The sequence below is a fragment of the Mesoplodon bidens genome, assembly GCF_964165515.1.
Source record: "Mesoplodon bidens genome assembly, chromosome: 6".
NCBI classification, from domain to species: Eukaryota; Metazoa; Chordata; class Mammalia; order Artiodactyla; family Ziphiidae; genus Mesoplodon; species Mesoplodon bidens.
Genome location: NC_138162.1, coordinates 4,333,855 through 4,347,523, shown reverse-complemented (window position 1 = coordinate 4,347,523; position 13,669 = coordinate 4,333,855). Strand labels below are relative to the sequence as shown.

General features: G+C 48.4%; 1 protein-coding gene across 1 annotated transcript in view; it reads left to right on the top strand.

Annotated features, from left to right (window-relative positions):
- Nucleotides 1–2,189: 2,189 nt before the first annotated feature.
- The window catches only part of CFAP77 (cilia and flagella associated protein 77), a gene marked incomplete at its 5' end in the record, with an annotated part of 131,849 nt that continues 120,369 nt past the window's right edge, over nucleotides 2,190–13,669 (top strand). The window contains one exon of the mRNA XM_081237873.1: nucleotides 2,190–2,465. Within this exon, the coding sequence (XP_081093999.1) occupies nucleotides 2,190–2,465 (276 nt within the window). The remainder of the gene's footprint in view (nucleotides 2,466–13,669) is intronic.

Genomic DNA, 13,669 nt, shown 5'->3' with positions numbered 1-13,669 from the left:
GACGGGGACAGAGGTAAGGGGTGAAGTCGGGTTGGCAGGGGCTCAGTGGTGCGGAGTCTAATGCACATTGAACTTAGGTGGAGGTTAGAGGTAGAAGAGGCCTTGAAGATCTATTCCGATTCTCCCATTTCCACTGAGTCCTGAAGAAACTTAGCTTATGATTAACAGTAAAGCTCTAAGCAGGCCATCAGGTCGAGGCCAGTATACACGCCACTCAAACTTTTAGTTTTACTGCATAGTGAAGACAGTCACACCAGCAAAGAGATTTCTCATGGAATCCTGTAACAAACCCCTGTTTTAGGAAATCTTTATTAGGTAATATCTGCCTTACTTTGTGGATGAGAAAACTAGGGCTTCATGTAACTTGTCACAGGGGAACTTACGTGGCCCCAGCTAGGATTCAAACCTGTGATCTTTCCACTACTCCAGTATCCTGCGCCTTGCTGCACCACCTGACTTCCTCTGTGTGAGCTGCCAAGCAGCTTTGATTAAAAAGTGCACAACGCGCATTTATGTGAAAGTCTGAAAGTGAAGCAGACTAGAGAAACCATAAAGCGTACATCATACACCTGTCACCACCCAAGGGCCGCTTCAGGCCTTGGATGGACAGTTGGAAGTCTGTCTGATTTGCTCTGGAAAGGTAGTGCTGGTGTTGTCCACTGTTGCTGTGCAAGGCCTTGAAGTGCAGGTTTGTTGTCTGTGCAACTTCTCTGTGGTGAACCCCTTACCCAGAGCCTTGTGGATATATGCACATTTAATGAAGATGATAATGTTGGGTGAATGACCGCACTAAAGGCTGGAACTAGAAGGCAGACTAGGGATCATCCAGGCTAGTGGTTCCCAAAACACTGCACCAATCACTCGGGAAGCTCTTAAAAAGTGCAGATTTCCAACTTTGCATACAGACTGCATATCAGGCACCATTATTGTATCACATTAAAATCCATAGACATAATAGCATTGTAGTTCTGTATGAGAATGTCCTTGTTCTTGGCAGATACATGTATTTAGGGTCAGATATGATGCTGTCTGCAGATATTTTCAAAATGGTTTAGCAATGTGTCTGTGTGCATGTTCACACACACACACAGAGAAAGTAAATGTGGCAAATACCAAGGACCAGTCAATCTAGGTGAAGTCTATATGGGTTTTCATTGTACTCTTCTTTCAAAGTTTCCATAGCTTTGAACTTAAAAAAAATCCAAAGGGAAAGAAGGATTAAAATACAGATTCTCAGATCCCATTTCCAGATATTCTGATTCAGTGACTCTGTATTTTTCAACTTCCCTTTATTCTGTTGCACAAAGTTGGGTACCATTGATTTCATTCAACTCTAGACTTTCCCCCCTACCCATTTCACAGAAGAAAACACCGAGGACCCAAAAGGTGACTAATTTGAGATCACCCAGTGGATTAGCAGTAACATCAGGCTTGGAATGCGGATTTCTATTTCATTCTGAAACACGTAACGCTCTGCCCTGGGCTGTGTGTGTGTGTGTGTGTGTGTGTCGCTGGGAGAAGTGGGAAGGGGCGGCGAGAGGGGTCGGGGTGAGTGGGGGGGGTCTTTGACTTGGAAGTCAAGTGTAACTGGCCTTCTAGAACTCTGTCGCTTTTAACACAGCCCAGTGGTGATTCTTGGGTTTTTCTCAGGTCTACTTAAGAGAAGTCCACTTAGGTGGCCGCCAAAAAGTTTCCTGAAAGTAAATCGACCAGCCCTGTTCCAGGGCCGTTGGCGTCCTGTCGCCATGGAAACGGACGGTTCCATTCTTCCCCAAGGGGTGGTCTTGATTTTCTCTCCTTTTTGAATCCGCAGCGCGGCGCCCAGAAGACGCTCTCAGGAACCAGAGGGGCTTATGTAGGTCTTAGTGCTCCTTGCAACGAGGGGGCGGCGCGAGGTGGGCGCGCCTCGCTCCGGAGGGAGCCCGGCGTCCGGTGTCCACCCCGGCGTCCGGGTGGTGCGTCCCGGGACTGGCGGAGGGCCCCTCCGAGTTCCGCACCGGCCCCCGACCTGGGAAGCGCGCTGGATCCAGCCGGCTGGTCGACTCCCCGCGACCCCCAGGATGCCAGAGTCCAGGACCTCCTGCCACGACCTCACGCGATGGAAGAAGAAGCCGCCGGTGCGCCGCACGGTCAGCCAGATCTGCCCGCCCCCGCGGCGGCCCCTGACCGTGGCCGACATCCAACCGGGCATGGAGAACGAGAGACTGGGGGTCGTGCGGGATTCCATGTTTCAGAACCCGCTCATCGTCAAGGTGAGCCGTCCCCACGCCCATCACCCTCTTGCGCTCGTCCCCTCACTGGGCACCCACGCGGCCGAGGGTTTCCACCCGTCCTGCCCCGGCCCCACCGCCCCACTCCGAGCCCGGCTCTGGGAGCTCCAGCTCTGGTCCAGACAGACCTGGACCCCCGGGCGGTCATGGGCAGGCCGCATCGCCTCGCTGAGCCTCAGTTTCCTCATCCTCAAAGTGGGATGATAATGGCACTCAATAAAGGTAGTGACTGGGAAGATTGCATAAGGTAATCCCTGCGAGACCCCTGACACGCGGTAAGCGCTCCACGTTGGCGACTATTTGCATATGTATTCACGCAGGGTGAACCCACAGAGTGACAGACAGGTAGCAGCACCCAGACTGCGTCCTTACCACCTGCCAGCCCTCGCAGGGTGCAGGCCGCCTCTCCCGATTCCCCTGCACGCCTGGGCTGCTGTTATGTAGCAAGTGTTCTGTACGTCTCTTGGAAGCATCACTTCACACGCTAATTTCCACCCAATCATACTCTTTTTTTTTTTTTTTTTGCGGTACGCAGGCCTCTCTCACTGTTGTGGCCTCTCCTGTTGCGGAGCACAGGCTCCGGACGCACAGGCTCAGCGGCCATGGCTCACGGGCCCAGCCACTTCGCGGCATGTGGGATCTTTCCAGACTGGGGCACGAACCCATGTCCCCTGCATCGGCAGGCGGACTCTCAACCACTGCGCCACCAGGGAAGCCCCAATCTTACTCTTAACCAGAATTACGACCCTAAGAGACAAAAAGCGCGAATCTCTGCCCCAGGGGTCCCACAGGCACAAACGAGCGAGGGAGCCGCGGTTTCCAACTAGGTCGCCTCCTCTTTGATCGCACGCTCCCTTACATTAGTCACGTTTCGGGACTGGTGATCACCCAACGCTGGCGTGGCATCAACGAGCCTTTCCGGGGCCCCTGGAAAGGTCAAGTTGAAGTTTGGCGCTTGGGAAGCTGGTCATGGAGCAATTTTACCTTGCGCCACTGGAGGGCAGTGTGCCTTTAAAAATGCGCGCAGTTCCCCAGATTCCGGGGGTGGAAGGCGCAGGTGATAAACGTGGATTCAGTAACAATTATTTATCTGAACGCCAGGAGCTGTTTAGAGCCCAGAGGTTTTGGTTGTTGTTAGTTTTTTGTTTGTTTCATACAGGGAACCTGGGCTTTCTTAACATCGTGGTAGAATTAGCTGAGTTAACTGGCTCCTATGAAAACACGGATTCTCTCCTCTTGCCCAAACTGTTTCCTGGGCCAGCAGCTGGGAGAAGCTGGCTTATCACACTAGACACCCTTCCATCTAACACCTCCCCTTCCTAGGCCTCCCAAAGTGGAGCAAAGTCCTTCACTTATTTCTAGGTGAGAAGAGCCACTCTCAGAGGACAGATGGGGTTCACCACTCTGGGATCAAGGGGAGAATCAATTTCCTTGCCTCTGATCATTGCTTTTACTCAAGCAGTTACTGGGGGACCAACTCCTTCCTACTTATATACAAAATGGACAACGTAATGGAGTTATCCTCCATGGTGAATTAAGTGTGATGCCCACCCCAAGCCATAATATATCCATAGAGACACGTACATACATATAGGTATATGTATAGATATATACACATTGTATATACACATACACTTTACATATATATATGCACACATACACACACGTGTATGTACAATATACATGTGTTTAACATGTATAACATACATATCTATAAGTAAACATTTCCCCTCCCTTCTTTCCTTTTGCTTATGCTGCATATCAAGAAGGACAGTATTTGGCCTCTGGATGGCACTAGCTGAACAGCTTCCAGATGAATTCAGTCCTAATTCCTGAACTTGAACTTTGGGTTGGAAAATGTGCAGGAGACACTGACCCACCACCGAGGGTTCTGTCTTCAGAGCATGAGACACAGAGCAGGGCTGCCCCGTCAGCGGTGACTTGGCTCAAGCAGCAGGGGGCGCCCCGGTGATCGTGCCCAGCTTGTCTCCTGTCAGGAAAGCAGGTCTTTCCTTCTTACTTTTCTCCCTCCAGTTCTTGATGGGCCGTAAGGTAGTTTCAGTAGCAGTTAAGATTATGTCCACATTTCAATACTGACCACCGCTAACAGATTTTTCTACTAAAATCTGGCCTAAGTAAAAGCTGCAGAAACATTGAGAGCAAGGAGTAACCTTGGCTGTTACCTTCTCCAGACCCCTCCTTACACTGGGGACACTGAGGCTGTCTGTGGTGGGTTCTTTGTGCAAGGTTCTGGCAGAGCCGGGGGTAGAAGCTACGTTCACTGGCTCCCAGCCCAGCTTTACTTTTACCACTCCAAAAAGCTTCCTCTATTTTAAAGGAAATTTAAATTATGAAAAAAACTTTGAGGTTTTCAGCTCTCAAGAAAAGAAGATTGAAAGTATCCAAGATGGTGGAGCCTTTAAAAAAATCTTTTTAAAAATAATATATTGCTGAAATTTCTGTTGAGGCATGGCTTGTGGATTTCTTGACTGTGGCATGTCAGTTTCACAATCCCAGATTTTCAAACCCTTGTTTCTGTGCGAGTTCTCATTGTGTGCAGCAGAGGTGGGAGTGCCCTCTGCCTGGGGTGTCTGCAGGAGAATGATTGGAACTGAAGTATATTTTGGTTTTGTCTCAGTCTGAATCTGAAGGTTGCATCTGTATTGGGGGAACATAGCACCTTAGAAAGAGTCATTTACTCCCCCATATTGGGGGGTTGTTGCTCAGATTGTTTTCTCCAGTGAATAGGATCGGGATTTTTTTTTTTTTCATTTAAAATGCAGACACACTGCCTGAACAAACACAACACTGCTGTTTCACACCCATGGAATTTACCGGGACGTACACACATCAGTTATTCAAGAACATGTCTGCAAGATGCCACCGTAACCAAGTGAAAAGTGAAAACCTCAGACATCCAAGCAGATATTTTATCAACAAGAGCTCAACAACTCTTTGCCTCATTTAAAACCAAGCCAACTGGCTATTGAGTGGGGCTGATTGAATCAGCTCCACGTTTTAATGTGGCCACAAGAAGATGTAGGTGTTTTCCATTAGAAAGGGCATCTATTCTATTGTATAAAGTGACGTGTGGTTAGCCAGTTTTCCTTCAAATGTGACTCTCTGGGAAGAATAAAATTAAATAGAGAAAGAGCCAAGCTTCTCCCTGCTTGATTCTCATTTCCCCAGAACTCTGTGACTCAACAGAGGATCCTGCTACAATAGCCTTCAAGGCTCCTTTACAGAACCTGTCAGGGTGCACCCTTCCTGCCATCGGAACTCGGCTGATATCCTGTCAATACAATTATGGGGAGAGACTGTTTGGTTTGCTCCACTGACAGCCTTGAATCTTCTGTCGCCCTGGAGAGGCAGGCTAGGTACAGGGGTGGAATTTATTGAATTGAGCATCCTTAGAGGGTGCAAATGATCACGGCACCCGATGTTTTTCATAATTTCTTGCCGACTTTGTTCTTCTGTGGGGCTTTATGTCACAAACAAGAAGCGTGTGCATTTGTAGATAGAGCTATAGAATCACATCATTCTGGGGTTGGAAGGAGGCTTACAGCCATCTAGTCCAATTCCTTTTTTGAGGCTATTAAGACCCAGAGAGGGGAAGAGACTTGCCCAAGGCACTACCCTGACCTGGTCACAGAAGTGGGATGAGATTTATGTCACCTGACTTCCAGACTCATGCTCTTTGGCTGTGATACACAATTAGTTAATGAATGACAACCCAGATTGGTTATATCTGTACATCAGGCAGTCCAAAAAATGTTCATTGCTGAATCCGGTTCCATTATTGTTTCACTCAACATTCCTTCCAGAGTGAACTCTGCTAATTTCTTGGGATTTGTTGACAGCCAAGAAATATTTATTGAATGTTTACTGAATACTCTGCACCAACCTAAGCTCTCTTGGGGGCATAGAAACAAGTTCAGAACTTAGCTCTTTCCCATAAGGAGTTAATTATTTAGCTGGGGAGACAGAATATCTATATATATCATTATATATATGTATTTCATATGTATGACATATATATTGCTTAGCATAGCCCCTGCATCAAAGAAAGCTCTCAGGAAGCATTAGCTCTTACTGTTGTGCACACACACACACACACACAGATAATAAGACAAGCAATGTCATGGGTCACACACACACCCCCCGTAAGTTTCAAGTTTCTGCACTACCCGGAGAGGTTCAGATTTGTGGGGAGGAAACCCTAAGCACGACTCAGGAGGCTTTGTAAAGGAACAGTCCTGAAACTGGACCTTGAAGGGTGAAAAGGTAGATTCTGATCAGGGGTGGAGATTGGGAGAAACTCAGCCTTCCGGGGCCAGATGACTCGACCCTCCTTAGATCCTAAGGGTTCATAGATTTTCACCCCAACCCGAGTTCTATTTCCTAAGACTCAGCACCGCTGCTGGGATCCTTATCATCGTCTTCACGGGGAAGCATTTATTTAGAGCCAGGGTGTCCAAATTGGATGCTCTACAAAATTAGGCAACCACACTCAACCACACTAAGAGCCTAACGTCTCTAATAAATATTGAGGCTGGTGAACATCGGCACGTAGGTAGAGACAAATGCAAAGAAGGTGGGCAGACAAACACACAGTCGGGCAAACAACCCAGCGTAGGTCAGTTTTTTTTTTGTTTTTTTTGTTTTTTTTTGCAGTACGCGGGCCTCTCACTGTCGTGGCCTCTCCCGTTGCGGAGCACAGGCTCCGGACACGCAGGCTCAGCGGCCATGGCTCACGGGCCCAGCCGCTCCGCGGCATGTGGGATCTTCCCGGACCGGGGCACGAACCCGTGTCCCCTGCATCGGCAGGCGGACTCTCAACCACTACGCCACCAGGGAAGCCCCGTAGGTCAGTATTTTTATCATGTTTGAGTGAAATGGGAAAATGTTATATTCCGCTATGTATTGCAGAGAATATGCCTTTGATTGCTCAGATCCTTTTACGTTCAATTTACAATGTAACGGGAGAAAGTAAAACACAAGGAAGGGGGGCTGAAACTGAGCTGCCCATCTTAAGGACCCAGTCTCTGCAGGCTGGTGGGCAGCTTTCATTTTTCTAGGGAAAGCTATGGGGTTGTCAATCCCTGCAACTCTTTCTCTCTCGGTCCTTTTTTCTTCTTTTTAAATCAAAGCTTCCAGCTTCCTGGAGCCCAGGCACATCCTTCAGTGAGCAAGGGTGAGCAAGCAGGGGCTGCAGCAGTGCCCAGCCCTGTGGTCGGTTCAGAAGGGAGACCTGCTCCCTCCCAGGCTTTTTACCACTGGCCCGGGTGGGTGGGTGGGACAGATCTGCTGGAGGAGGGGCCGCCTTCCTCTTTGTTTCTCTAAAAAAAGAGGGGCTTTGGCTTTGAAACGTTAATGAAGACCTCAGAATGCGGGTTCCTGGGGGATGAGCTCAGACCCCTTCTGAACACTCCTCTCAGATCAGTGGCGGGAAGACCGTTCCTCCAGGAAGAATTCTGAGTCCTGAATGAACAAGTCAGCAGTGGCTTCCAGCACCTCCCAGAATCTTCCAGGCTCAAGTGCTGCTCATAGTAGAATTTAGGCCACTTTTCCTGTATTTGAAAGACAAAGTTTTCTTGATTTACGACTGGTCCTGCGGACAAAATTTCAAACCGCTATTTCTTTCTTTCTTTTTTAAAATATTTATTTATTTATTTATTTTTGGCTGCGTTGGGACTTTGTTGCCGCGCGGGCTTTCTCTAGTTGCGGCGAGCCGAGGCTACTCTTCGTTGCGGTGCGCAGACTTCTCATTGCGGTGGCTTCTCTTGTTGCAGAGCACGGGCTCTAGGTGCATGGGCTTCAGTAGTTGTGGCACACGGGCTCAGTAGTTGTGGTGCACGGGCTTAGCTGCTTCGAGGCATGTGGGATCTTCCCGGACCAGGGCTCGAATCTGTGTCCCCTGAGTTGGCAGGCAGATTCTTAACCACTGCACCACCAGGGAAGCTCCAAACCCCTATTTCTAATTTCAGTGGTTTTCAAGTCATTCACCTGTCTCTAGAAGCATCAGAGTTCTTGTAAAGTGTCTGATTCAAACTGCTTGTTAAGAAAATGCATCTTTAACTGTTTAAAAAGTATAATGGGAAGAAAACACAATTAAAAGTGTTTTATATGAAATGCTAACAGTGGAGACCACCAGCTTGTTAGCAATGATTTGAATTGATTCATTTTGGGGCGTTGGTTCTGTGTTTGTGCTGGTCCTGCAGTGAATGTGTCACAGACCGGGAGGATTGGAACCAAGCTCAGACGCTGCTGGACTTCTAGGCTGGGTAAATCCGTTTCTGGAGGCCAGTGTGCAGAGTGATTGCTGTGGCCCTGGGAACCGGGCTCTGTTAAACCTCAGACACATCTGCGGGGCCATCGCTCCAGGACCCTCTGGCTGGCTGGGCAAAAAGAAACAAAGGCACAGTCACATCATACTACATTTTGGTTGGTTTTAGCATATACTGTAAGTGTTGGGTGCTTCGTATTTGTTAAAAAAACAAAAACAATTCAACTTTAAATGAAATCGCCCCTTGACTCTCCTTTCAAGCTCCTGAATCCGTGTAAACGAGGACTGTGAAAACAATTCCAGGCTGCAGCTGGTGTTTTCATACCATCACAAAAGATACAGCAATAAGTTGGATGGCACAGGGAACTCTACTTAATGCACTGTGGTGACCTAAATGGGAAGGAAATCCAAAAAAGAGGGGATATATGTATATGTATAGCTGATTTATTTTGCTGTATAGTAGAAACTAACACAACATTGTAAAGCAACTATACTCCAATAAAAATTAATTTAAAAAAATAAGTTGGTAGCCCAGGCAGATATAAAACTGCAGCCACCACACTGGAGACAAAGGCAGTGTCGATGTCAGGCCATGGAGCCAGGCAGATCCCAGGACACGTTCTGTCTCAGCCGCTTTCTTGCTGTGCCACACGTGAGGTTATTTACCTTTGAGCCTCAGTTTCCTCTCTGTGAAATGGGCTGTTACAGTTGGCACCAGCCATGGGGGAGTTGTGAGGGTTCAATGAGATGACACAGGTGTGCCAGGCCCAGGAGGGCACTTAACACGTGGCACTTTTGTTATTTTCCTTTATCCTGCTTCTAACACTTACGTGCCTCAAGACAACCTTATTCTCATCAATCGACTTTAGGTAAATGTCCTAAATCTGAACTTATAAATGTATCATGAGACAAATCCACTCAAGGGCTTACTCTTTTTCCCCTTTGTGCTCTTGTTGAAAATCACTGTTGCCCACCCCATCTCATGCTTCCTGAAACTGTGTGCCCTGAAGCAGATGGGTTCGCCCTGGCTAAGGGTGAAAACAATTCGGTTTCTAGCTCTCTTGAGGGTTCTTGGGCAAGTGGCTTAATGTCCAAGCCTGTTTCCTCCTTTGTGAAGTATGGGTGCTAATAACTACCTTGTTTACTTCTCAAGGATGTAATGAAGACTGATTTAAATGAGACACTATATTATGGAAGAGATTATGACATTCTGGAAGTAGACCAGTGGTCCTCAACCGGGGCGGGGGAGCAATTTTGCTCCCCAGGGAACATCTGGCCATGTCAGGAGATGCTTTTGGTTATCACAACCGGGAAGGGGGCTGCTACCAGCATCTAGTGGGTAGAAGCCAAGGATGCTGTCCAACAATGCACAGGATGCCTGCACCTGCCCAAAAAGGGAATCATCTCCCCAAATGCCAATAGTGCTGAGGCTGAGAAACCCTGGACCAGAAAAACATCAACATGTGGAGAATTCATTATTAGTTCATCCACGGTCCAGGGTCTCTTGAAAATGTAATACAAAGATTATAGAAATGAGATGGTTTAGTTTAATTGCTTCTCTATCCATTGTTTGCTTCCGTCCCCTGACTCCATTCATTTTATGGCCATTTTATATTTTTTCATTAAAAAAAATGTATTTATTTATTGGCGTGCCACGCGTCTTGCGGGATCTTAGTTCTTCGACCAGGGATTGGACCCAGGCGCCCTGCAGTGGAAGCGTGGAGTCCTAACCACTGGACCTTTTATGGCCATTTTAAGTCCCCCCCCCCTTTTTTTTTTTTTTTTTTTTGCGGTACACAGGCCTCTCACTGTTGTGGCCTCTCCCATTGCGGAGCACAGGCTCCGGACGCACAGGCTCAGCGGCCATGGCTCACGGGCCCAGCCGCTCCGCGGCATGTGGGATCTTCCCGGACTGGGGCACGAACCCATGTCCTCTGCATCAGCAGGTGGACTCTCAACCACTGCGCCACCGGGGAAGCCCCCTTAAGTTCCCACTTTTGAATCCGTTTCCTTTTCCTTAGTTCCAGGCTCCATACATTTGCTGGTTTCTGTCAGGGCTTATCTGTCTCCAGCCTCACCCACGTTGGAGTTTAAAAAAATAGAAAGCATTTCTAGCAATCCACCGAGTGAGGCTCTATAATTCATCAGATAAACTGATTAGCGTAGGGGCTGGTTTGTTGAGTAATCACTGACCACCGCACAAGCTTTGTTTCCCTGGCGCATTACCTTCCGAGGGCTTGCTTTGGTTGTGTTTTTCTCAGCATGAACTCATTTAGGATTTAAAACGGAATTGATGTGGTCCAGCAAAACTTAAGCTCACGGTGGACCAGAGTCCCAGCCTAGCCCTTACACTCTCGTTGTGCAACGAAGTAGAGCATTTCAGAGAAGCAAGTCAATGTGCTTTATAAAGAAAACAGCTGTATTTTTCCACCCAATACTTTAAAGGCACATCAGGGTTCGGTCAAGAAACTGACTGATGTGGGTCAATGAGCAGAAAGGTCAACATGAAGGGCACACAGGGGGAGAATAGCTCACCAAGAGCATCGGAGAAAACACATAATGAGCCAGAAAGAGGGGTTTTTTGATCTTTTATATGAACCAAACAATACATATTGGGGGGGGACCAATGAACACAGAAGCGAACGAGATAAATTTCTTTGTGTGGATCAAAATCTTTTGTGTTTGTCCAGAGGAATGAAAGTGGAGAATCAGAAGTGCTTTGATTTCAAGGTACAACATTAGTGAAAGGCCACATCACTGCCAGGTGGCTGGCCATTTGGGACCAATGGCACAGCATCCAAGCTGCCTCGCCACATCAGAGAAAAAGCCCCAGCTAGCCGAAGCTCAGAGGCCGCGGCCTCCTGCAAAGATGGGGGCGCCCGCAAAAGACATGGAGAGAGGCGATCTTATGGCCATAGCATCGCGGTTGAGGGAACTGGAAAATTTGCTGGCAACTTTTTGGGTCCATTTTGCTGGACACTAGTCAGTCTGGCCATATTGCCCCACTAAAATGCCATTTTAATGTTCCTGTTATGAATTCCATTCATATTTTCCCACTGTCTCCCAGAGATATTTAAGAACAGAGACACTGACTTAAAATTCTTGTTTGATATTCATTTGAAACTATTAATGAACCCCTCTGTCAATGAGCAAATATTTATCACACACCTATAACACACAAGGTGCTGGTGGAAACACAAGAGGTTTAAGAATTTGTTTCCAAGGAGTTTATGGAAGAACCAGACTTTGCACGTTAAAACCACTAATAAAAGTTATCAAAGGCAGAAGGAGAGGTGCTGAGAGGCATTTTTGAGAGTGAAGGTGGGAGCAGTGTTGGAGCACCCAGGGCAGCTTGTGCACCTGGACTGGGGCTGCAGGGTGGGTTGGATTCCAGTGGCTGGAAAGGAGAGGAGGGGCTGGCCTGAGCAAAGGTCTGAAATGGACAAGAACAGACAACTCTAGGATTCTGTGAGGAAAGCAGCTGCAGACGCATTCACTCACTGCTTGAATTAACAGAATTAACTGCTTGTGTATGAGACACAGAGCTTGGCACCAAGGATAGGGGGGTAGACCAGTCTGGGCACAGGCTTTGCCCTCGAAGAGCTTACAATCTCGTCGACAAAAACAGGCATTGAAACAAACAGCAAAGTGGTACAGATGTGGTGACGGCCGTCTGGATGGGATTCGTGCTCAATGCTGGAGGGCAGCTGTGCCTGGATGGGGGGGAGGCAAGGGAAGGACTCCTAGACTGATGGCTAGAGCTGAATCTTGACACCAAGCTGAGTCAGGTGAGGTGGGGGTAGAGGTGGAGGCAGGTATTGTGTGGCCTGTAGCTTATGCAATTCGGGGATCTCTTTTTAAGAAACAGAGTACAGGGAATTCTCTGGTGGAGCAGTGGTTTGGGCTCTCACTTCTACTTCTGGGGCCCTGGTTCAATCTCTGGTCAGGGAACTAAGATCCTGCAAGCCGCATGGTGCGGCCAAAAACAAACAAACAAACAAACAAATAAATAAAAAAGAAACAGGGGCTTCCCTGGTGGCACAGTGGTTGGGAGTCCGCTTGCCGATGCAGGGGACATGGGTTCGTGCCCTGGTCCGGGAAGATCCCATATGCCGCGGAGTGGCTGGGCCCGTGAGCCATGGCCGCTGAGCCTGCGCGTCCGGAGCCTGTGCTCCACAACGGGAGAGGCCACAGCAGTGAGAGGCCCACGTACCGCAAAAAAAAAAAAGAAACAGAGTACAAAATTTAAAATGATGTTGGAAATGAAGTCCAAGGCCTTGGAAGGGGCCTGGTACAGCGAGGGGCCCTGAAGCCTAAGCTTCATTAGCTTCAGGGTAAATTAACTTTTGACTGGGGGAGAAAAAGCTTTCTAGGAAAAAGGATATTCAGGGGGAGGTGGGAGGGGGAAAATGCACTGGATCGCCAGATTTAAGAGGCCTCGGTTCCCCTCTAGGCTGCGTGTCATCCATCTATCCATCCTTCCATCATCTATTCATTCATTCAGCACTGCACACTTGCCCTGGACCAGACACTCCAGGCCCCACGACCACAGTCGTGAGCTCCCAGTCTCCTGCACACTCTTATTGGCTCTGAAACCTTGGTGAGTCCCTGAAAGGTCCCAAAGCCTTGGTTTCTGCGCATCTGAATGGCTTTCTCCCTGAGAACTGCTGGGACCCTCCCCTTCATTTGCTTATTCGACCCTTTGCAAAATGTTTATTGAGGGGCTATTAGGTGCCAGGCAGTGTGCTAGGCCTGGGGAGACCTCTGTGGGCAAGAGAGCCTGAGTTCCTGCCTGCAGGCAGCTCAAAGCCCTGGTGAAGACGGACAATAGGGCAACTACCTCTTCCCTAGGGTTGGGCACTGTGGAGGCGGCTGCGGTGCCAGGAGGCTATGCAAGTTCAAGTCCAAGGATGTGTCATCTCAGCCCAACCTCCTGGGATGAGTAGAGTGGTCAGTTATGGCATGCTGGTGGGAGTGTGTGTGTGTCTGTGTTTGGGTGGGCAGTAGGTAGAGACTGTTCTAGGTAAAATAAGAGGTTTTGTGCCTCCAAGGCAAGGAGGAACTTGGAATTCAGGAGGCTGCAGTGAAGCATCAGGGGAGACAAATGCTGAGA